The sequence below is a fragment of the Cydia amplana genome, chromosome 2 (genome assembly GCF_948474715.1).
Source record: "Cydia amplana chromosome 2, ilCydAmpl1.1, whole genome shotgun sequence".
Taxonomy (NCBI): Eukaryota; Metazoa; Arthropoda; class Insecta; order Lepidoptera; family Tortricidae; genus Cydia; species Cydia amplana.
This window is the reverse complement of record NC_086070.1, coordinates 19,204,783-19,231,471: the sequence shown is the minus strand read 5'-3', so window position 1 is coordinate 19,231,471 and position 26,689 is coordinate 19,204,783. Positions and strand designations below refer to the sequence as shown.

The 26,689-nt window shown below is 36.3% G+C and overlaps 1 protein-coding gene across 1 annotated transcript in view; it reads left to right on the top strand.

Moving 5' to 3' along the window:
- The window catches only part of LOC134659834 (C3 and PZP-like alpha-2-macroglobulin domain-containing protein 8), a 230,875-nt gene that overhangs the window by 44,031 nt on the left and 160,155 nt on the right, over positions 1-26,689 (top strand). The window contains exon 2 of the mRNA XM_063515545.1: positions 22,051-22,154. Within this exon, the coding sequence (XP_063371615.1) occupies positions 22,090-22,154 (65 nt within the window). The 5' untranslated portion in view covers positions 22,051-22,089. The remainder of the gene's footprint in view (positions 1-22,050; positions 22,155-26,689) is intronic.

The following is a 26,689-nucleotide window of genomic DNA, read 5'->3' as shown; positions in this document are numbered from 1 at the left end:
ACATTGGAATTTTGTATAAATTTTCCAAATAATATAAATTTAATTAAATTTCAATAAGATAATTACTGCATGGTTATCGCGTGAACTGGAACATTGTTACCTACTTATAGATTTTAATAAATTAAAAAGTAGTAAATAAATTCAATATTAAACCTAGGTACCTAATGTGTGAATGTCACGCCCTCGCCAAACAAAGAATGAAGGACTTTGGAGCAGGATATCTGGAACCAAAGGACTTTAAAACGCTACCCATGAGCTCCATCATCCGACACATGGAGATGGTGGGAAAAGCTCTTGAGTAGCTGACGGGTCTTTCCTAGGGGGTAATTGCACAAAAGATCCCTATGGGTCGAAGTGTATCCGCAAGGGCCCCCGAACAACATAAGATAAGATAAACCTAGGTACTACTAATTGTTAAATTTTTAGCTTCACATACACAAGCACTTAGTATAAAAATAAATGTAGGTGTAGCAATTTTGCACGTAGGTACTTAAGCATCAAGGGAAAACACATAAAATTATATAATTTTCCAATACTACTTAAACCATAAATGAAGTCTTGTTCCATTCCCGTCTCAGAATTAGATGACAGTACTGAGTTAACGAACTGACAACCTTGCGGGGTTTATGTTCAGTGAAAATATGCTTTTGGAATTACGAGCGATCTTTTCATACATTTCATATGAATTTCTACGCTATGTTTTTTTTTTCACTAAACAAATTCAGTAATGACTGTGAGTTTTATGTGTTCTAGGGGCTTAATTTTGTAAAAAGTGACAACATTTCGCATTTGGTGTCTCATAGAAAGATGAAGTGTTTCGATTAACAATAGACTAATATTATTGCCTGAGGTCGAGCTCATTAATTTAATAATAGACTATTAACTCACGCCTAAACGTCTAAGCCTGTGTTCTGCCAGCCTATTATGGATAGCTTTATCCATCTTTATCCACGTGATAAAATAACTGTCACTGTTTAACACCGTGGGAAAGAAAGTGACGGACACCGTTTTATCACGCTGTCACGTAGACAAGAACGACCATCATATCCGTACAGAACACTCCAAAATGTTTTAAATTAATTAGATAGTTCGATACCCGCATATTTTTGATTGATCTGTGTAAGATGTCCCCCAATATTTATTTATTTATTTATTTATTTTGCCTTTGTACTTAATTTAAAATTTATGTTTTTGTGTGTTTGATGATGATGAACAATATGATTTTTAATAATAAGTAGTATTTTATCCCTAGTAGTGATTGTTATTTATGTATATTAAATTTCTATAAACTTTTCTCATATCATATGAAACCCTTAGATGAATGACGTAGATTTAGAGAAAATACATAATCCTTATCCAAGGCATCTTTTAACCGAGCTGCAAGTTTATACCAGCAAAGATTCCACCCGGAGCTATTGGCAATTATAGCGGCCTATCGCACCTCAAAGCGAAAGCGGCTAGATGAGACGCTTTTCACGCGCCCGCCACAGTCACTCGCTAAATGACGCCCCGCGAGGGTTTGCTGTTAAAGGCGCTTTTACACTGCTTTTATACGATTACCTACGTAGGTAGTCTGTCTGTTGTTGTGATAAACATTTGGTTGTGAATGCATGTTAATTACATGTTCTTGGTCTTTGAATTAATTTGAATGTGTAAGCAATGCAGACTGCTAATAGAAAATTATATTCCACTTTACCCGAATTTGGCATTGTTTATTCATACAGAATTACAATTTTAGATGTACCGTCAACTGGGGTGAAAGGGATGGCAGGGGTGAATAGGGACAAAACTTCAAATGAGATATATCGGACAATTTCTTAAACTATACCCACACAAATTATATAATTGGATTTAAAAAATAGTAGATTTTGTACTATGATAGAATTTGTGTGGATATTTTTTTAAGAAATTGTCAGGTAAATCACATTTTAAGTGCTGTCCGTATTTACCCCAGCCAGCATATTAACTCCGGTTGACGGTATATGAATAATGGAGAAATAAAACAAAAACAGATAATTATTTAGGTATATAACATTATTAAGTAATGTGTGGGTATATTTTTTCATATTATGGTACCTATCATTATTATGCGCCTCCCTTTAAGTATCACTATTATGGAACATTAATTAAAAAATATGCGAAAATCATACACAACTCGCCCTACAGTAAAATCAATAAGGCTTACCTCATCTCATGAGTAAAGAAATGGGTATTATTATTATTTGTCTGTCTTTCCATATCTCGGGACCATGGGGTCCCGGATTCCGCTGGGCAAAGCCGGATATATGGTTATATGGCCGAAAATAAAACAAGCTAATTTAATTATAATATTTATCTGCTACATTTTATATTTTCGTCTAAATCAATTTACTTGCTTCGCTCACCGCTCTCAATTAGGGTCTTAAATACTTTGGTTCAAATGCTAAAAAATCCAATGGTCTGAAATATCTTATTATCTGAGAACAAAATGTCAGACGTAGGTCGTAGACGGGCACCTTTAAGCTTATCTAACTGCGAGTCTTAGTGCACGCAGTAAATTTCTTTTGTTTCAAGATAGGATCTCGTTACTTTTTTTTATCTTTATTTAATCAGATACCAACAGTCATACATGGTTTATGAACATATTTTAAAGACAATAGGAATAGACCTATAGTTTCATAACAAAAAAAAACATATAAATAGGTCCGTGGCTATTAATGAATTACATAAGAGAAAAACTTAATTTGATACTGATGACTTAATCTTTACATTTGATATTGTATTTTAACTAGAGCCGTTTGAGTTAAGTAATATTTGGTGTGAGAGGGACAAATGTTTTGTCTTGCTATAATGTAGATTCTACATTGTAGAACATGAATATCAGATTTTACTATTCACCTTAGTTTTGCCTTACAACGTTAACTATTTAGTCCTTCAAAGCTATGTCAAAGTTCCAATAGCTTAATGAACCTAGTCGGCGTTTAACTGCATAGATAAACTACTAACTGTGATAGTCCTCAGACTGCATCGTCTCCGGGGAGCCAATCAAATGTCTGGCCAAAGTTTGCTGCGCGAGATGCGAACTGAGCCCTCTAGAGATTTAATAAGCTCATTAACGGGCCCTAAAAAGAAACGCACTCTATCAACATCTGTGCAGACTTATCCATTATATTTTACATAAAATCAATACATCATAAAATATGCTTGGAACAATATAATGTGAAGAAAATATAGGTACTCAGTCTCTTTATCTGCAAGTATACGTATAAGTAATGTGAGACTTGATGAGCCGGCGTATTTTTTCAGCAAAATCGATGTGTATCGCTTATTACCTAAAATTAGGTCAAAAGTACTATAAGGACGATGCTGAGGCTGCAGGCTCTTTGAGAACAAGCCGTGCCATCACTAGCTAAGGCAAACAATTGGCGGCTAACGAACCCCAATTAGATCCCGGCAGAGCTATAAAATTGTAAGACAAGCGGCTTGTTAAGAAGCACGGCTTTCTTGGATAAATTAGTAAATACAGTGGCAAAATTATGAGTCATTTATGATAAACAGACAGACAACTTGAAAAATAATATGTAGGGTGCATGTTTTTAAAACAAATTCGTTGTACATACTTGTATTGTATTGTATTGTAGTTCGGGCGATTTTCCGCAACTCGACGTCTTGCGCCTATTTTGAGTGATGGGGGGTGGGCTAGTCCTGCCAGCCCAGCTCATCGAGGAATCCTATCAAACCTTTGATGTTGAGTAGGACCTCAGGGAGGTCCCTCGGGGATCCGATCGGGGGCCAATCCGCTGCATTCCAGCACCACGTGAGAGACTGTTTCTTCCTTCTCCATGCATCCACGGCATAGGGGACTGTCTGTGACACCTGTTATAAAAAGTTGTTTGTTACAGAGTCCATGACCTGTTATGACACTGGTTACCATACTCAGTCGAACCTTTCCTAGTTGAAGGAGCGCCCTTGTGAGCCTACCGTTGATGCCAGGCATAACGTACAATTGTACCTACATACTTACTTATTTACATATTTTAGTGACAGCTTTAAGTACCACTGATCAATTATCCATTTTAACCATTGTACTTTCATTTATGAAATGAGTCTTCGCAATTTGTGTCAACATTGTTTGCTTCTATCCTGCAAATTAACCAGTGGATCATCAAAAAATACGTTAATTGCAATAAATGCAAGTAAACCGCTTTAGGCCGTAAATGTTACCTGTGATTTTAACGTAACCAAAACAATATTATAGTTGACTTTGTTAATTCCATTTAATCGACTATAGTTTGACTTTGTCTCAACTAAAGCTATCTTACATAAACATAACGCGGTCTTGGCAAACAACTCAAGGTAATCAAACACGGCAAGGGTTTCCTATTGACCCTTCACGGTTAACCGGCACTCAATACCACCCTTTGTGTAGACTAGGTAAATTACTTGCCGTAATGACGTGCAATATGCAGCGCTGGTGACCTAGCGGTAAGAGCGTGCGACTTGCAATCCGGAGGTCGCGGGTTCAAACCTCGGCTCGTACCAATGAGTTTTTCGGAACTTATGTACGAAATATCATTTGATATTTACCAGTCGCTTTTCGGTGAAGGAAAACATCATGAGGAAACCGGACTAATTCCAATACGGGCCTAGTTTACCCTCTGGGTTGGAAGGTCAGATGGCAGTCGCTTTCGTAAAAACTAGTGCCCACGCCAATTACTGGGATTAGTTGGCAAGCGGACCCCAGGCTACCATGAGCCGTGGCAAAATGCCGGGACAACGCGAGGAAGATGAAGATGATGAATGACGTGCAATATGAATTGAAATTGTGTAAGTGTAAGTAAAAATTGGACAGGTAAATAGATCAGTTGAACTGCATATCGATCAAATTTGTTCAAACGTATCTACTGATTGATGTATCTAACTACTAGTTCCTATAATATTTAAAAAAGGAACGCTAGCTTTTTTTTCTGTGTATAAGGCTATTTAGGATTAACCTATTTCACTTAATATGCTTTAATAATCTGTCTGTTTTCAAATCAAATCAAATCATTCATAGTTATTTCAATATTTCTTACTTTCCGTTACATTAGCTAGGTATATATATAACTGTAGCCGAATAGTAGACAAACAAAATTCATAAATTAAAGAGTTGTTCCCCTACAAGCTATGAAATTATTTGAATGTGGATTTGTGTTTTAAGTGACAATACTGATTTTATACTTCCCGCAGAAAATCAATATTGCCACGTAAAAATAGAATACAGGTCGTATTACTGAAATGTGGGCGTGGATACACAAAAGCGGGCTGATAATTTCAGGACCCCGATGGTCTAACAATATACTTGTTGTACCTATAACATAGGTATATTATATGTGTTTCACCATGGTAATTATAAAAATGATTTTGCTTTTTCTAAAGCTCAATTTATGTAAAACCATATTGTATGAGCTGGCCCGTGGTAACATGCTGTCAATTACGCGCGAATCCCGTGTGAGCCGCAGTTGGAAAGGCTATGCGTAATCAACACCAGCCTGAATACTGACGCTGTACCTCCTTTATGCCTCCAGGGAGCGAGCTAATTGAAAATGATCTTTCAGTAGAGATGAAAAACCAAATTTTAGTGTCAGACAGAGTTCACTGTGCCCTACTCTTAGAGGGGTTTATAAAGTACACAATAAAGCCGCATCAATCAATTAAAATATGATTCTACGACGACCTTTTTGCAAAATAATTCCACGGGCGCATACAAATTTGTTAGTGAACTAATTTTACTGCTTTCATTTAAATAGAAGACTTTGAGGCAAGGGGACCATGTAATGAGTAGTTTAACTTACCTCGTAGTATGGAAATCTTACGGCGAAAAAGGTTATATCTAACGATAAGTAGCTAACTGAAATTATGCTAAATTATGGAATGTAGCAAAATGGAGGGGAAGGACTCGTGAACGATTTGTAACAGCCATGAGATATATGTCCTCCCTAGAATTCAATGTAGAGAGAAACTTAATGCAGAGTGCGTTTTAACCGTTATATTCTGTGATTGATTTATATATAATTTTCACCATGGAACGAACCCGAAATAGCTAATAAAAAAAAATATGCCACCCAGTACAAACTACAAAACATCAAGATCTGGTCAGCTGACTTAAATGAATCAGCCATTTTCACTTTGCTACCATAATAAAAGTTGTACTTCTATAACAAACAAACCATAAGCTATAACTAACAAATGTATGGACCATTGTTGTCTTAAATAAATAAATTTTGATTTGATTTGATTTATAAACTATATTCACTTGACAGGATCGGCTAAGGGTTGAAAACGCTCCCTGTAAACGTGTTTAAACACGATAAAGTACCTATATTTACCATATATTCTGGCTATCGTAACGATAACTCATACAAAAGGTTTAAAAACGTATAAATACGTTTTCAGGGAATAATTGTTGAAAGAAATACCATTTGCAAAAATAATCATTGGGTATAAAAACCTTCTACAAATTTAAAACCCATTATTTCATCGTTTACCAACAACACTATTATAAGCGTAAAGCTAAAATTCTATCCAGAACGCATCAATACGTTATCCGTTTGACGTGAAACAGATAGTAACGAAATTTATGAGTTGATAAGGGAGGCTATTCTCTTAATGGATTGCCGCGTAATGCCAGAATGGCGCTGGAATAAAATAGGGGGACGGAAATGACTTTTTTCTGTGACAGGAAGTAGGGTTGTTAATTTTTTCCAATTCTCTTTTGATGTAACCTTTATCGGTTATTTAGACGCTGCTTGGTAAACTTGGCAATTACTGAAATAACGACGTAAATTAATGACGTAAAAATATTTGTAGTCCGTTGTTCAAAGTCGGTAGTACTTTGAGAAACACTGCCTATTTTCCCTGGGAATTTTTTTATGGCGATTTTTGTTCCTCAGTAGTTATTAATGAAAATCGTGGGGTATCAATAGATTATAATTTCCTACATGTAACTAAATACAATGGATAATAACAAAGAGAACAGAATATATAATAGAGGATATTAAATGCCTATGTACCGTAAAATGGGGTGAGTAGGGTTCGCGGGAGAGTTGGGTTATGAATGGGGAGAGAAGGGTTGAAAGGGGGGTGAGATGGATCTTTACTGCTACTGCTACAAAAATAATGTATTCCAATTTAAAATGGAGCTATAGTAATAACATTTTTATTTTTTTATTTTTTTATTTTATTTAATACTCATAAAAAACATCGATCCAACAATCTTCCAAAATCACGTTTGTATGAAAACCCAACTCACCCCAAATACGAGGGAATACGGGGTGAGGAGGGTTTTCCTATTTATCGTCAAAATTATTAAATGGAACTACCCAAAATAAAATATACAGTACGGTACATTTATACTATTGTTACATACGCTTGGGTGTATTGTAAACGAGACATGTATATAGGAGCTCGGTAATCAAGGGTGAGTCGGAAAGAGAGGTCGCACGCAGCGAAGCAGCAAGGCGTGTACTTGCGCAGTTAATCATGTTAGAGACGCACTCGCTTTGTTCCATGTGCGCTAGTGACGAGGTGCGATATAATCGATATCGATGATTTTGACAACGGGCATTGCCTAGCCAACAAGGCTGAGCATATCATTATATGAAATAAATAATACTTATCATAGATTGGCATTGGCATTTAAAATTACTATTAAAAATAGGTCGATTTCAATATGGCCTTTGGAGTTCTGTTTATCTACACTTATGCTTTAAAGTAGTTGACATTTTTTCATGCAATTTTACATGTATGTTATATTCGGTTGTGGCATTGCGACTGGAAAGTAATGTTATTTGCCTGTATCAAGTTTGATAAATTCTTTGGTACTCACATGCAATAATATGTTACTCTTCGAAGGCCGCAAAAATATCTGACACGATCTTATTTGTAGAGCCATAATCTTTCAAATTGTTTCGTGTGGCGGATTTTGATCAATAAGGATTGGTTATTTTGGTCATATATTTAACGACATACGTTTTACAATACTCGTATTTATGTTATCAGTGATATCGTATTTATGTTTTTAAAATTATTTGTATGTTATTACAATTTTTAAACTAAAAATATATTTACATTAAATTTATCGATAATGCCCCATCCCCAATCATCCCCACGTTTCAGTACAGGTGAGTGGTTGTAAACATGTCTCCGATAAGTGATATTAGCCCGCCGTGTCGCGCTGCCTACATTGTGGTATAATGTAACGAAAGAATAACGGGGTCTCGCTGTATAATGAATTTCCAGTGTAGATTATTGCTAGGCGTGTGATGGGCGTTTTTTTTTTGTTGTCCCCTACACTTTTTTTCAAATTTGGGATTTTTTATGTTATTTCTACTCAGAATCACGATTCGAGCTCTTTCTATCCTAATAGGAGAAAAAGTGTCCCATAATTTCCATACATTTTTCGATCTTTCCATTTCGCGACCGCCATACAAAGTCTATGAAAAATGGTGACGTAATGGAAATAAAAACCTTAGGACACTTTTTTTCTCCTATTAGGATAGAAAGAGCTCGTGATTCTGAGTAGAAATAACATAAAAAATCCCATATTTGAAAAAAAAGTGTAGGGGCAACAAAAAAAAAACGCCCTGATAGGTATTGGCTTCGAATGTACCTGCTGGCATAATTTACTGGTGATGTGTAAATCTGATTTTTAGTACACTAATCAGACCAGTTTACGTACCTACATCACTAAGCTTGTGCCCGTCTGTATCTCGATGTATTTCACTAAATAACAATGAATTTAAACGCAAAATCCCAATATCTGAAATTCAATTTATTTTAATGGCTTTTACACATACACAAATTAGTACCTTTCAAATAGCAACGAGGAAAGATTTTGTGAAGATATATTATTTAAACAGTAGCCAAATATTATTTTTACGTCGCATTCCAAGCGAGAAAAATTCAATTCTGTAAGCAAACACGCCGACGTGGATTGCCAAATCCAACAGGGGCGGGCTCGATTCAGACTAGTTGGCAAACAACTGCACTCCAATATCGAGTGAGTAAGTACTTACAGTAGGAAACATTGTAGTTTAAGGGAAATAGTTTTCTGGGTAGTACTTGTGGATACTATCGGCCGTATTCGAAAAATGCTTTTAAGAAGTCACAGCGGTACGATACCGATCTGTCTGTGTCAAAAGTGACGTTTTTTGGTTGAAGTAATGTCACTTTTGACACTGACAGATTGGTATAGTACCATTGTGCTTCTTATAAGCATAGTTCGAATCGGGCCGTTACTCTAATGCACAGACAAGACATCCTCCAGACTGAGCATAGTAGCGCTACCCCCTCTGCCACAAATATACGGTAGTTTTTCTCCATTTTCGAGTCAAAGTGTCTTTGAACGGACCAATCACGGCATGGGACTCGCTGACCTCGTCCCCCGCACCCCAGTATTTTTGGCAGCATCGGCTTAATGAAATAATTGCTCTAAACTCCGTCTAGTGGATTCCTAGTCTATGCTCTAATGAAATCAGTGCAGTTGTAATTGTAAAAACTACTAGTCATGGACCATAAAAAATATGATAAGTAAAGGTAATAATTACGAGTATAGTCTATGATATGATACTTATATCAGCGTACGAAAGACAAGTTACACAAACAAAGTAATTTAATTCAACAGTAGACTAAACACAACCTTGGTTCACCTCTAATGAAACTTCAGGAAGAGTGCGTGTTACACACATTGCTGCCATTAAATCAGACGTCGACAAAAGTTAGCAGTACTCATAACAATAATATTGTCGGGTACCGCATAAAGCTCTTGGGGTTATGTGCGTATAACTCACGTCCTCAGCGCGCAGCGGTGCAATTGATGGGCGGCGGCAGTGGCGACAACCCGCGGTATTCGGAAAACAAGATCCGTTCTAGAGAAGAGAACGATACGATATTGTACTAGATACCAACTAGTTTAGATTTCAACTAAATATTTGCAAGTCTATTCGGGCAACCAATGTCACTTTTACGTTAAATTATCGTTTTAAGATCGTTTCAAAATCGTTTTGATATCTAAAAATACATAACGAGACGTTTTAGACGGGTCTCTATTGTTTCCCAAATAGTTTTAAGCCATAATGTATTTTTTTGTCCGAATTTTCGTTAGTCATAATTCATATGGTTCAGAAACGCGTCACTTTTCAGGATTGCCATAAAACAAACCTAACCTAATCTATCTATACGATAACCTAACGAAAATCCTGAAATGTTAACGGTTTCAGTTTTATGACTAATGATAATATGACAAACAATACATTATGACTTAAAACTTTATGGGAAACAACGGGACCCCGTTTTAGACATTGTGAAAATCGTCCAAGAGTATCTCCAGAATCGCGGAAATGTCAAATTTGACAGGTTATATCTTAAAAATATCGTTATCGTATCTTGGTGATGTCTAAAAGATATCTATTTCAAAATCAGAATTGGGCCCAGTCTCATTAAGTGTGTCGTTAAATCGTTCTAAGATTGACTCGCGTAAACCTTATCGGGTTATCAGTGAACATTAAAGCGGTGGATTTCGTACAGTTACGTATAAGGAATTTAATACGTGTAGTTGTAAACTTAGGACATGGGATATTTAATGATACGAGTAGATGTATATCCGTTTCGAATTTGTTTTCCTTTGGGGTGCAATGCAATAAGACGCTTGATACTCTAAGCGAACCTCTTTATAGTAACATTAGTATACTGTAATAATGAACATCAAATACAATGCAATACATGTACGGGCAATGTACGAGCGAAATGAATGAATAACATAAATTAGTCTGTGTGTCTATGATCATTCTAGTTAACTACATTGTGTCAGCTAGGACAATGGTACCCTACCAGTACCCTACAAAGTGCTTTTGAGATTCATGTAAAGGTAACATTTGGATTCAGACTGCACCAGCAGCCTTACTGCTGCAGTATTGCGGTGTATAATTGCTTCCGACTGTATAGCTGCGGTAAATATCAAAAATCCGGACATTAACGTTAATTTTGGCATTTTGTGCGGCAATGTTACTTTAAATTCATTTTTCGTTCAAGAACATTTCTTAAAGGTTAGTATAATTATATTTACGTCACCCTAGGCTCGTAAGTGGGATTATCTCACTTCCGGGCCAAGGCAAGACGTAAAACTTTAGACAAACCACGGGCGGTAATTCGTAAAGCCCCAGGTCGCATATTTATGGCCCTCACCTTCGGTTCGGGCCACAAACACCTGCGATCTGGAGCATTCACGAATTCACCTCCCTAGGTATGTAATGTACTATTTTACTTGTGCCATACCGCAAGGCCTTTCTGTAATTGGGCATATCCTGATATCCTTGCAAAAAATGTAGACAGAACTCCAAATGGCCCCACTGAAAAATTTATACGGTCACGCTTGACGCGGGGCATGTCTCGCGGCTCCCATTTTTCCCTCCTAAATTAATGGCGGGGTATGCAATAAAAATCTTTCATCCATTTTACAATGGAATTGGACTTTTGATAACACGGAAAAGGAGTGAAGTCTGCTGTGATGTATGAGCCCGTTGTTGAAATGGAACGCTCCGGATTGCTTGTTACTTTGGGAGTTGGTTCCCGTCCAATTTTGACGCCAACGTGATTTTAAGCACAATTCTCCTGAGCAAAATATATGTATTATCCCAAAATAAGTACCTAACACCACAGGTGGGTCACTCACCATAACTATGTAGTTAGTGATTACATTCATTGTTAATATTCGATTCCCTTATATTTAAGTAAACACTGAACAATATTACGACACATAATCTGGGGGCACGGCAGTGCCCCCGCCAAGTCGAGCAAAACAAAGAGGCACGGCCGTACCATCCTTTTCTCGAAGCTATTCAGGCCATTTTCGACGTCCTGTAATTTTGTGCTGGCTGAAGCTAGAACCCTGAATTTTCAGTAATATATAGGGCTAAACATGCTTAAGATATATTCTCAAAAACATTCAATTTGAACTAGTAGTTTAAGAATTATTTTACGTCAAAGTTCCTTATTTTCGACACTGACACACTCACTCACTCACTCACTCACTCACTCACCTACGATCATCATAATTCTAAGGTACTTCTAGTATACACACAAGCTTCAAATTTTAAACATAAGTAGTTTTCAGCTTATCAAGCCATAGAAAACCTAAAAATATTGCAATATCAGTCACGTTTTAAAGATCTAAGAACTGCATAAGTAAGTTTGTAATCCCATATAAATATATGATATTACAAAGTTACTGTTGCAGTTCCTACAAATAGTAGGTAAAGTGTACACAACGATGTACGATGTGAGTATGAATGAAGATGTGTTTAAATATGATATGTGTATACATAGTATGGGTATGAGTACCCGAAAAGAAGGACTGTCTACAAAAAGAGATGAGATCCCATCAAAAACATTACATGTAAAAAGCGGCCAAGTGCGAGTCGGACTGGCCCATGAAGGGTTCCGTATTTAGGCGATTTATGACGTATAAAAAAAAACTACTTACTAGATCTCGTTCAAACCAATTTTCGGTGGAAGTTTACATGGTAATGTACATCATATATTTTTTTTAGTTTTATCATTCTCTTATTTTAGAAGTTACAGGGGGGACGGACACACATTTTACCACTTTGGAAGTGTCTCTCGCGCAAACTATTCAGTTTAGAAAAAAATGATATTAGAAACCTCAATATCATTTTTGAAGACCTATCCATAGATACCCCACAAGTATGGGTTTGAAGAAAAAAAAATTTTTGAGTTTCAGTTCGAAGTATGGGGAACCCCAAAAATTTATTGTTTTTTTTCTATTTTTGTGTGAAAATCTTAATGCGGTTCACAGAATACATCTACTTACCAAGTTTCAACAGTATAGTTCTTATAGTTTCGGAGAAAAGTGGCTGTGACATACGGACGGACAGACAGACGGACAGACAGACGGACAGACAGACAGACATGACGAATCTATAAGGGTTCCGTTTTTTGCCATTTGGCTACGGAACCCTAAAAAATAAAAATAAAATTTTGAGTTTCAGTTCGAAGTATGGGGAACCCCAAAAATTTATTGTTTTTTTTTTCTATTTTTGTGTGAAAATCTTAATGCGGTTCACAGAATACATCTACTTACCAAGTTTCAACAGTATAGTTCTTATAGTTTCGGAGAAAAGTGGCTGTGACATACGGACGGACAGACAGACGGACAGACAGACAGACATGACGAATCTATAAGGGTTCCGTTTTTTGCCATTTGGCTACGGAACCCTAAAAAGGTGCCAGTCTCGCACCGCTTTTACTACAAAAAAGTTTTGAGATGTAATGTGAAACCAAGTCGGTTATTTTAATCAGTGCCAGGGGGTGTTAAAACCGTATCAATAAGATATCTTTAATTTGTAATACATATAATGACTTGGCAATCGCACAAAATGCTTTACTCGTACCGTACTCGTAAATATGTGTAATGCTCAAACTGCAATTAGCGCTAGCGTTATGTTCAATTAGATTTTTTTTTAATAGGTGTCGATGATCCTTATGTCATTATGCAGCCGTGCGATGGCCAAGTCATTATACGTATTACAAATTAAAGATATCTTATTGATACGGTTTTAACACCCCCTGGCACTGATTAAAATAACCGACTTGGTTTCACATTACATCTCAAAACTTTTTTGTAGTAAAAGCGGTGCGAGACTGGCACCTTTTTACATGTAATGTTTTTGATGGGATTATTATTTCCAGAAATACCAAATGAATGGATAGCAACGAACTAGAATACTATAGAAGACTGACTTGAGCTCAAAAATGACCCCACGGCTACTGTGTCGAAAACGAATCGACTGTGTCGGGCGGAATTTGACAGCTTTAATACGACAGCGGCCTTCTGAGGGATAACATGTCAGCCCATATAGAATAATTAATTCCGATAGCCAAATAAAATGCCTTCTTGTGCGGTGAAATGGTGCCGCAACCATTCAGTAAAACATAATAAAAAAAAAAAAAAAAAACATACAACCGAATTGATAACCTCCTCCTTTAAGATTTGGAAGTCGGTTAAAAAGGATGGAATTAATTGGTTTGCGTAAGTGTAATTCCTGATCAGGATAAATAATTATTTAAATTAACAGACTGTTCTAGACTAATACGCTAACCCAAATGTCGTAACTCTATACTAGTTGCATAATGACTTATGCCTTTTTGATACCGGGTTGCAGAATGGGGATAGCGTTATGCAACATATGTAATTAGCAAGTTGGCTATTCATTTTAGTTTAAAGCAACAAGCAACTCCGAATATTTGTTTTTATGTAAAATAAAAATTACTGAGCTACCCCTTCAACCACTAACTCAGTTGGGGGGTGAACTAGAACCCTGATCAATAATGTGATGAAGATGATCCTTCCGGCCGTTTTCGAGCATGGCGACCACTACGACTCTTAGTTTGCTCGGCGCTGCACGCTGGCGCACGCTGCACGGGATTTTCGGGGTGAACCCCCGCGCACAATAAGGTCACGTGAGGACACCGGATGTAAATAGTGTCAATACTATAATTGGCTACTTTCCTACTAGTCAAATCAGCTTCTTTTTTAGAACTGTCAAAACGATTTTCTAATATGGAATTTATATGAAAACGTGTGTAGTGACGTCACGGTCAACTCACCTACTTTTTATATTTCAATCAATTTTATTAAATAGAAATAGTATTTAAAAATAACTGCTGTCTATGTTTTTCTAATAATTATCTTATGCTTTATTTCGCGCACGGTGTGAAATAATTTATTTTAAGTAAAGTACCCAATTAATAAAGTGACGATGTTGTATATCATTTTAACGATACCTACCTACCGAAAAGTGTTTTAAAGAAAATTGGGAAACGACCACTGGCATTTTATAAAAGTCTGTATTATGTATGTATATACTGACGACACTGTTCCAAAATACATACTACGCATAATATATTAAAACTTTTGGATGGACCGATATACATACATAAAGTATAGACATGCATAATCTTAACAATAAATACGCGTCAAAATAATAATTTTAAGAATTGGTTCCCTCATGGTTCGTATCATCCTTGTAAGGTTTGACAACGCCAAAATTTTGTAACGCCGCGCAACTCGCGCAAGAGGTTTGACCATGGTTTGACGCATAGAATTTTGTTATAGCCAATCAAAACTTATATTGACCAATCATAACTTTTTTTTAGTAGCGGGAAATTGTTTATTGGATATAATTAAAAGCTGGTGGGACATATCCATAGAGAAGGAATAGCTGTCAGTGTCAGTGTGGCTGGGGTCATTTTTGGAAGGCATTTTTGTATGGAGAGCGATGTCTATATATATTCAGTCACCGATGGATAGTATACTCGTAATCACAACCAATGTGTCAAACTACCAAAACGCATGAAAAGTTTTGTTTAAATATTGAATGTCAACATTTACTTTCCCGCCAATATGTAACTAAAATATGCAACCGAAATCCTTTCAAAGGCAAATTCAATACCCAGGGTCCAGCCAACATCAGTGACAACAATGTATATTTGTCCCTAAACGTTCCCGAATCTTTTGTCAAAAAACCCCAGCTTGGATTTAATCATGCGTCAACCTATACGGGTCATAGGTCGCTCATACCTAATCGGGGTAATCCATTTGGTAGACAAGTTTCACATCATGACCATTTTATCGGGATCTGTCCCGTCTCTTCAGCTCGCTGCGAAATTCCATCTGATGCAGGCAGTACAGTATACCGTCATGGCTCAACTATACATGGTGATGTTTTATCAGGTCGTAAATTGTACGGATATCTGGCGAACCGTCAAACCGTCCGACTGACTTAGTAGAAAATTTTAGTACAAAAACCTTTTACAGCTGCTTCGTGACTACCTAGCGGTATTTTTATTTGTTCCAGATTTATCACGGAAGTGCAGATCTGGCGAGATGACGAGACTGTATAACAATTTTTAACGTCACTTTATAACACTGTAGGATTTAAAAAAAAAAACAGAGACTGTCAACATTTTTTCGATATACGCGACCATCATAGATCAGCAGTTGTAAGCATAAAGGTTTTATCATATTTTTACAATACGAGTATATGTACGAGGCGATCAAACAGAATTCGTCCTAATACAAAAACTTTTAATAATTTTCATTCACCATCCCCAACTTGTAACGAACGCAAGCTACTGTAAATATTACTCAAATTATTCTCAGCAAAAAGTTTCGCAATGTTTTAATTACCGGACTCTTGGGGCTTTCCGGCTCTTATCCGCCATAACCCAGAGGATGCTTTGCAGGTATTTCATCCTTCAAAAGGGTGTGAAAATTAGTGTGTTCCGCCGTACTAGACAGTCTAAAGTGGTGCTTATTTTCAGGAGAGTGTGCTAGGGGTAAAGTGGGTATTTCAATATAGGGTACGCGGTGATATTATGGTTTAATCACCACTATTTACAGGGAAATATTTAACTGTTATAGATTTTCTTACAAAAACTGATTTAAAATTATAAGTGCCGAGTTACTCTTTAATATGTAAATAAAACATTTTTGATTAGTAACATAAGAGGGTTGTATTAATTGAATTGTAGCCTAGCGAAGTTTCTTAATATTATTACAAAAAGGCGGGCAATTCAAGATAATTATTTTAGTAACGCGGGGGGTTAAACAACAACTTTACCTCCTTGTAAAACAAATAATAAAATTGTATTTTGACTGTCTAAAATGACTTTTTATTACACCAAGCCTCATAATTAACAGTAGAATACTAACCAGGGAAGAAATGGTGCCTTTTACCTGAGTTAAACATTTTACTTTTCATTTCAAATACGAGGAAATAAAATATAAAGATAAAAAGTTGACAAAATCAGTAATTAAAGTGGCCAGTCGTAGATCTACGGCTATGAATTTTTCTTCCGGACCTACTTGCAATTGGATACAGCATGTCTGGGAATGTCCATGTCTGTTGTTTACGGAAAAACAGGTAAAGGTAAAATAGATCCAAGGCCCGATATATTTCCACCTAGTTGCTCATGAGACGAGGACATAGAGGAATATGCTCCTTTTTAACCCTGAGACCGAAATGTATCACTTTCACCCCGCATCTCAGATAAACATTGACCAACTTTCAGAACATGAGAAAAGAAAAATGTTTTGTTTTTCTAGGGTTAGTTAAGTACCATGAATATTTAATTTGGTGTAGTTTAATATTATAATTATGGTGTGTTTTAGGGTTGGCTGTAGATATCCAAAACCTAAGTAAATAAAACAAACACTATCCATAAAAAACTTTACCACCATAAGACGATCGACTGTGTCGCAGATCGAAATACTAGAGCACTGAAAAAGTTTCAAAAGCTATATCGTACAGGTTGTCGTCAGAAAAGCTTTCCGTTTTATCCCCTGTATAAGTGTAAAACTTCGAGTGTACGGCGTCAGGGGTATATTTAGCGTCGGATTCCGCCGTAGGTGCCCTACTTCTTATACTACCGATTTCGTATCGAAATGTTAAGTTTCATAATATTTTGTTACATCATTCTAACATTTTTTTATAGAATATGTATACTTAAAAATGACCTGGTCTCACAAATCGACCTGATCATCATCTTCCTCGCGTTGTCCCGGCATTTTTGCCACGGCTCATGGGAGCCTGGGGTCCGCTTGGCAACTAATCCCAGTAATTGGCGTGGGCACTAGTTTTTACGAAAGCGACTGCCATCTGACCTTCCAACCCAGAGGGTAAAATAGGCCCGTATCGGGATTAGTCCGGTTTCCTCACGATGTTTTCCTTCACCGAAAAGCGACTGGTAAATATCAAATGATATTTCGTACATAAATCAAAACCTAAGACAAACAAAACAACCTACAAATCGACCTGATATTGTCATAATATTCGCCTAAACTGAAAAAGGAAATTTAACTTTGAAACAGACAGCGTTTAGTGGTAAATGTATGAACTTGCAATAAATACTAACCAATGTGTAAATAGGCCCCAATAATTATGAAGACGAGTCACACTTATTCGTATTGACTTTATCATTTATTGTTTATTATGAGCGTGAAAATTTGTAGAAAATATTGTTTTGTATCCCTTATAATACACACGTATGAATGAAACTTTTAAATTAGTCATGTTTTTGAAAAGTAGGTACACCGCTACATCGCTAAACTAAACAATATAATCAACCATTACATTAGTGCGTGTGACTTAACCAAGTTATGTTTATATTTTAAACTCCATCAGTCCGGTCACTAACTTTGTTAATCCTTAGCCACCACTTTTGTAATTTGTGCTTCAAAAGGGTTCCCAGAAATTTATGTTTTACCTGTCTCCTGCAGCTGAGGGAGGACCCTAATTCAAGCCCATATGGCGCCGAGTGCCAACCCTAACTGTTTAGCACCTTTGTGTGCTAAGGTTTATGTAAGGGCTCTCAAGTGGAGGGTGCCTTGTAGACGGGAAATTCGATGTTCAAGCGTTTGATGGAAATTTAGGTTTGTGGGAAGGAAAATACGGTTCTAGGACCTGATGTTTGTTGAGTTCTATTCTAAAGCAAAATTGTTTACAGAATTAAGAAAATAACTCAAAGGGTCGTTGACTATTTTTTGTATACCGGTGGCTTTCGGCCGTACAAATGTGAAATGAGCTTCGACTCTGCCCGCCTCGGTAGGAATGAAATCGTACAATAATGATTTAATTACCAATATTATACTATTTGGTTACGAGTATCATTAAAACTATTCGAACTATAATAACTCTTTAGTAGGATAACCCAACAATCACGGGAATGATATCTATAAGTACACAGGAGAACTAAACTGAACAGTCATTTCTAACAATGTTACGGTACAATAGTATTGTAGTGGCCTATTGTCATCCCACTGATTCCACTGGTCTGCAGTATCAAGGCTTAGATGAATAGATTCAAGCCCCTTGTACAATGTACACGACTCTAGGGTAGGCTCAATAGACAATTAGTAGGCTATGTGAAAAGGAGGTAGGTTTAGTAAGAAGATTATATATTAATAAGCCGTAAACGTATACACATAATTAACATACAGCCAGGAAATGTCGCCAGCATCCTTGGTATAATGCCTCAAGGGCCTATTTTAGATTTAAGCTAGTTTTTAATTTATTTTAGTACTGTATACACAAAATATATATATTCTCGTATTTACATACTCACCCAATTTATTTCACAAACCTAATTTAATATAAATTTATTTTCTTTATAAAGTGACGAGTAATATACCGTAGGTCACGCTGCTAATTTTCTTGCGATTTAAGGCTTGTCAACGATTAAAACCGATAAATATGGCTTTTGTGGTCCGTTTCAAAATAACTTGCTTTTTAATAATGAATATTAGAGCCTTCGAGCGTCGTGCGGGCTTTGAGTTAAATCTTATTATCTTATTTATCTAACAAGATCTAGTTTCTAGACTGGACTAACAGAACCTTTGACAGAAGATGCTGTTGTAATACTAGTGGTAATCGGCGTAAACTGTTAAGACTGTAATGAAAGCTATTCATAATTCATAATTCTTTATTGCAACCATGGTACAGTATAGATGTCAGATATAATATATGTACAATGTCTCACATGGACCCTGTAAGGACACAGCAGCATAGCTATAAGTAATAACATATTATTATAATATTTTTTGTATTGTATGTAGCAAAATTATTACATTGTATCTAAAAAACAAGTTATAATATAAAACAATTTTTGTAATTATACACGAGATCACTATACATATTAACATAAAATATCTGGGTGACCGAGCTTCGCTCGGAAAACATAAAAAAACTCGAAAATGCGCGTTTTCCCAGAGATAAGACCTAGCTAGATCGATTTTTCGCCCCCAAAAACCCCCATATAGCAAATTTCATCGAAATCGTTAGAGCCGTTTCCGAGATCCCCGAAATATATATATATATATATAAATAAATAAATAAATAAACAAGAATTGCTCGTTTAAAGGTATTAGATAGATAGATTAATTCATGTACAATATTCATTATAATAAAATTCAATTTTTAGTTATAATTTAGGTAAGTATTTATAACTAAGCTTAGAAGGTGTCTGTAACACATTGTTATCGAAGAAGTCCTTTAAGTCGTAGTAACATTTATTTATTAGTAAGTCTTTCAACATTTAAATTTCATAGCGTTAAGAGAGTGTCACGCACATCACCTAAATACGTACTTCAATACGAACAAATAATAATTACACCAGCCCTCCTGGCCTAAGCAGCTCTTCAGCTTTCCCTGTTTAATGTTACAAGGTCTCGCAAGATCTCTTACAAATTGTTCTTCTGCTTTGAGAGTCTATCGGCCCGATTCGGATTTTGAACTAGATATCTATTAGACATCATCAAGATACGACAACGATATTTTTAAGATCTAGCCTGTCAAATTTGACATTTCCGCGATTCTGGAGATACTCTTTAACGATTTCCACAATGTCTAAAACGTCTCGTTATATATTTTTAGATCTCAAAACTATTTTGAAACGATCTTACTACGATAATTTACCGTAAAAGTGACATTGGTTGCCCGAATTGAGCTGCAAAAGATATCTAGTTGAAATCTAAACTATTAGGTATCTTGTACATATCGTATCGTTCTCTTCTCTAGAACGGATCTTGTTTTCCGAATAGCGCGGTATGACTGCCGTATTCGAACTTTAAGATATTCACAAGAGACGACACGTACTAGATCCATTCTAGATACGTTATAGTTTAGATTTCAACTAGTTCTCTTTTGCAGCGCAATTCGGGCAACCAATGTCACTTTTACGATAGATCGTGTTAGATATCTATTAGATGTGAATTAGATCTCTAAGTAATATCTTGCGGTAATCGTTCAAGAGTATCTCCAGAATCGCGGAAATGTGAAATTTGACAGGTTAGATCTTAAACATATCGTTATCGTATCTTGGCGATGTCTAAAAGATATCTAACAGATGTCTATTACAAAATCCGAATCGGGCCGTGAGTTGTTATTATACTCGTCACGTAGTACGTCTCGTACCGAAATAATAATAAGGTCCGCGAATTGTAGCTGCGGGAGATAACGTTTTTATGACCTCTGACGTTTTAGTGCCTGATACAGAATGCAGCTTACGTATAGAGTTGATATCTGATATGTTTGTGTAGCTACTTACATATTGACATAATTGTACGAGTATGTTTTCTTAAAATAGATGAGTGTACTCTTGTATAAAAAATATTGTGTTAAATATTTTGTGTTTATTCGCCAAATAATAAACTCTATCAAATAAATCTTCGAGCGAAATATTTTTCAATTAAATGACAGAATACAACTGGAACTGGAAGATTTGTTTGCCTAAGTACTAATAATTTGGTATTTAGTTATTTTTGTTCGTAGTACAATCTTTCTTTTTTATGTTATCATTATCCTAGCTTTATCCCGACTGTAACTAGAGCAAACTTAAATAAAATATTCATGGTAATATATTAAATAAGTTCCTTCTTCGGTACCTAATACCTGATTACTTGATTAGTTTCTGCTAAACAAGCCAAAGTTCTAGGAAGCCTTTGCACAATAACTCGACCCTTTGGTCTTCCAGGCTTGTAAAATGGCTTTAATACGTCGTAAATACGAATCTACCTAAAATTTATTACTTAATATAAATATATCAATTTGCATCACTAAACTTGTTCGAACAGTCAAATATATGTTTCACTATTGCAAGCAATTATGTACGTTTAATATTATGTAGATGTGTCTCATTGTAAGTGAATGTGTAATTATTTTATGAGAAATAAATGTCTTAAACCTGAAATACAACTTTGCAAGTTAGATAAAGAAATATAGTATCTCATATAAAGGGACAGCTACGATATTACCGTAGCGCTACGTGGCTGCTGTAGCGCTAATTAACTACTTGTTACGTATTAACGCACCTACAGGTAGTAGGTATCTACTCGCTCTGTAGGGAAAACTCGTAGAGACATAACGACTATCATATTATCGCTGAATGGGTTAATGCGCTATTTAATTACCTGCCAGTATTAATGATGCTCAATTAAATTGTTTGTGTTTGTTTCAGGCCGTGCTGAAATGCGCTGACGTCACGGTGGTCCGCAAGATGGCCGCCACAGCGCTGCTGTTTGCGCTGCAGCTGGCGATCGCCAGCGCTGGCAAGTGTACCACGTAAGTCTATAGTATACATTGGCCTCTTTCAACGTAAACATAATTAATACCTGTTATCCAAAGGTATAGGTCATTCTAGATCTGTGAAAGATACATATTAGTCACATAACTGGCAAAGTAGCGTGAATCGTTTCTCTTTCGAAACTATAACACGCGTTTTGTTTTTTGATTCTCAAACAAAATGCCGTCGTGAAAACTTCGTTGTGTTAAGGCGAATCTGAATGTTGTCACCACCGCACGTACTACCTACACAAAATACAGAGCTTAGCACTTACACGCAGAATTTACACAAAAAAGGAAACTCGACGATTGACCTTCTCAAAGCAAAGGCGTAGTGCTAAAATGAAAGCCGCGCTCCACTCATGTGTGGGAAAGGCGGGTTTTATTCGAATTCTGGGGCACGCCGCTGGCGCTGGAGCGAAAGTGAAAACGTGTCAAGCGTCGAGCGGTAAATACAGAGGGCCTACCGCGAACCACGTTCGACGTGTTGCCTCCCTGTCACACTTACGTACGAACTTACAAGTGCGACAGAGAGGCAACACGTCGAACGTGTTTCGCGGTAAGCCCTCTGTGCCTATTAGTGATGTTTACTACGTCATTATGAGACGCTCGACACTCGATAACTAAGGACGTTGATTCGAACCGTCCGTAATGTCGATATACTTAATGTTTCCTGAGATGATTTTAGAGAGTAAATCTTTCACAAAATGTATAATGATTTTTTTTTCCTTTAAACTTGGAAGAGACATAGCTGACGAAACTGTTCAAATCTATTGTTGAATCTCGAACAACCAAAGTACTGAAACAGATTTTTCAATAGAGTAGAATAAAACCTTGACAATTAACTTGTCGCCTGGAATGAGCAAATAAATACGGTATGATGGTTGCGGTTATCTACGAGATACCTAATGACAGGATAAAGATCCTATTTGTCTATTCTCGTTTTAGCTGTGTCAAACAATTACGCTTGCTTTTTCCTGTCCATATCACGTCGATGAACTCGTACGTCACAGCGACATCAGTATTAAAGCCGTTAGAAATCTCAAAATTATTGTCACTGTGACAAGGTACGAAATGGAAAAGAAATCAAATTCCTTTCCGTCCATCATACTCGCGCTGACAAAGTAACAATCACTTATTTTGGAGCCTTTATATATTAAGCCATCTCGACGGATGGTTAACCGGTAAATGCAAGAGCTCGTTGGGCAAGCGGGAAAATGAATGAATAATAAGTTCCAGTTAGAAGGGAACTTCAATAAGGTACTTTATTTTTTAAAAAAAGTTAACGGCGCTGTTCCTGCTTAAATTTTTGAAGTTTAAAAATACCTTTTTTTTCACGTCCATAATCCGAAAGTAAATTTAGTTTGAAACTTGCCAGGGATAAGAATTCTTGGTAAAATATAGTGTATAATTATTATCCTTACGTAGCGAAAACGTCAAATAGACTTATTATAAGGAGGGCGGTGTCATTAAGCTCTTGTCTCGATATCATTAGGGAAGCGGGCGTCACGGGAAACGCCGACTCAGGAAGTAACAAAAAGTCAAACTTGTTTCGGAATATGGATTTTCTTATGTATCAGATTTCTGTCATACAGCAGAAAAAACGCTTTCTATAACAGATTTTAATGGTGTTAGCTAACGTAACTCAACATTTCACAAAATATTTTTGTAGAAGAATTTTTCACAAAATATTTTTATAGGTATAGCACACAGTATTCAAATCTTGATAATTTTTTAAGTCAAACTCCACTGTGTAACTCATCCACAGCGATTTCTGTTGGCGAGTCTGGGATTTTTACTATTTTTTTTTTTTCATTTATAATATGCGTGAATTTCATTATTAGCCATGAAATTAGTCATGCTTTGAATTATGTGTATTTTTGTATTTAACCACACACTGTAGAATTTAAACGTGTATAAAGGTACGTTATTTGTCATCTCCTCCTCGCTACCCCTCGTCGCCAAAAATCAATTAATCATTTTCCCCTTGGTAATAAAATTTACTACTCGACATCACTTCAGCGGAGCTTAGAAAACTCGATTTATTTTCGAAAGTCATCTATTTAATTGAAACAAGTTCGTGAGTTTGCTTACAAAGGAACTTAAGACTGAGCGGGATTTCAGTTTCAGGGTCCCGTATCACGATCAACTTGTGGCATGAAAGTATTTGTACATATAGATAGATGGTCAAACTAATTTGTCAGTAAGTAGGAACAAAAAAAAACTATACTTTTTCCTTTTCTTTTGGGTGCTAGTACTAGTGTAAGACAAAGACAGTATGACTCTCTCTGTCTATGTTTGAAATAAGACAGTCCTCTGACACACTATATACCTTTTGTTAGCTGTAAACTGCTGGGACGCAGCTCGCAGGGACGACCACACCTAGGCAGCGAATAGCGAAGACAGAGAGAAAGATTATTTTGTCATTAAGATAGAAACTATCCTTTGATCTCTTGATATAGTCTATGCGGAAAGAGAAGAGTCGTGGAATGTATGGGGCCCAATACATTCGACTTTTCTCTTTCCGAACAGACTCTAAGTGCTTTAAGAATTACGCAGCCATTAATAAAATTTTTACTCGGCTGTTTGATTAAGTAGTGGTTGTCTGGTTGTTTACTTGGTAATATTTTTTAACATAATATTAAAAGCCCTTCTTTAAATCAGTATTTAGATTTTAATTTAAAAAAAAACATTTAAAAAGTATTATGTTATATAAATGTGATTAGACTTAATGCTGTTTTATGCAAGCGTGACGCAGGAATATAATATTCTAACTTGTATCATCTCTACTACTTTTGTATGTCAATAAGAAACTGAATAAATTTTTTGATGAAGCTGCATTGCTACTACACATTAAGTTTGAGCACCACAACAGAACCCGCGACCGCCCGGCCCTTCGTATTTTTTTGCTGCAAGGGTTAGTGGTGACTTTGACTTGGTTAATGATGGCCAAACTTTGGGTCGTAAAAGTTTTTTCATAGCACTTTCAACACAAATTGTTCGTGGTGAACGCTTTGCGCCATGCGTGATGCAAAGGGTATCAAGTGATACATTACAAAAACTTTTAGATATTATTAAGGAAAGTAGTAACCTATTTATTGAATGAAGGAAGGAAGTGTTATAATATGGTATTAAAGTACCTGGCGGTCTAGCATGAGTTGCGTTCTCGCGCGCGACTCCATACTTAAAGTCACGCAAGATGTATGGAGTCGCGCGCGAGAACGCAACTCATGCTAGACCGCCTGACATAGTTTAAGTACGCGTTTCTGACTCCATAAAAAGTTGTAATTTTAAAACTCGAATAAAATATCTGAGACAAAGGGCAAAAGGCAGTGCATACCTTTTCTCGGCACGTTTCGTTTATTTTTACTAGTATGAAAACTGTTCCTTGGATTGGATTAATTGGTTCATCACTAATAAAATAATTATGTACTTAAATATATCAAGAGCGTTATTTGTAAATTGTATCTCTTAATAATACATAACAATATAACAATAACAATAACAATATTTTTTATTCATAATTAAAGTTTAGCAGGAACGTTACATTGAACCCCGCACTAGGCATGGCCTGTATCGCGGGGGTCATGATCATCACGAGTTACCAGAAATAAAATTTATAATTATATTAAACATAAGAATAGGAATAGGAAAGAGAGGAGTGTGTACTTGTATATGTGTAAGGTTGTTGTGAGGAGGTTGTGAAAAGTGTGTGAATGAAATCTAAGAATGAGTGAGTGTAGAAGTTTGTTAGAATTAAGTGTGTTCGAGCGTTAAATATTAAAAACTGAAACTGAACTCGAAGAGGAGTGAAGAAGTAATCCTATGAGAACGTGGAGTTAGGAGTTACTTGGGAAGGATTCAGAATTTCTTCTGATTCGTCGAAGTTCCAAGACTTTAGCAGGTTTAGTATACGAATTTTTGCCTCATTTACGTTACAGTGCCTAATGTCACAAATTTTAACTACTTTATTGTAAATGTGCGGGAAGAGAAATGCTGAGAAGCGCTGCGCAAAAGAAGTGAGAACACGAGGTTTAGGGATACTGTAAACTCTACTTGAAGTGAGCGATTGATGTTCCGGCAAACGACTGGCCATAATATAACATACATCAGAACTAGACTTAATATGATGAATAGAGGGAAATGATGGAAGGTAGTAGAGGGGAATATTACCCCGTTTGTGTCATTAACACGTTCAATGCGAAGCTGCATTTTGTGAACTCGCTCTCAGTGCGTTACAACCCATGAGAGTCCTGTATTGAACTTTCTCGCTGTGTGGTACAAGTCAATTACAGCCTGTATGGAGGGGTTTTTATTATACCTAAAATATCTTTACTAAATACATGTATATTTAATTTAATTATGACAATGTTTAGTCTAATAACTAATCTACCTTATATTGCCTTCGCCGAAGTTGATGACTGTTGGTTGAGCTTTTATAGAGGAATTAATTAACAGGTCAAAATTGACTTGTAACGCACAGCCAGGACGGGCTCAGGTAAAAGTGTCGATGATTCAGTAGTGATGGGAAAGAG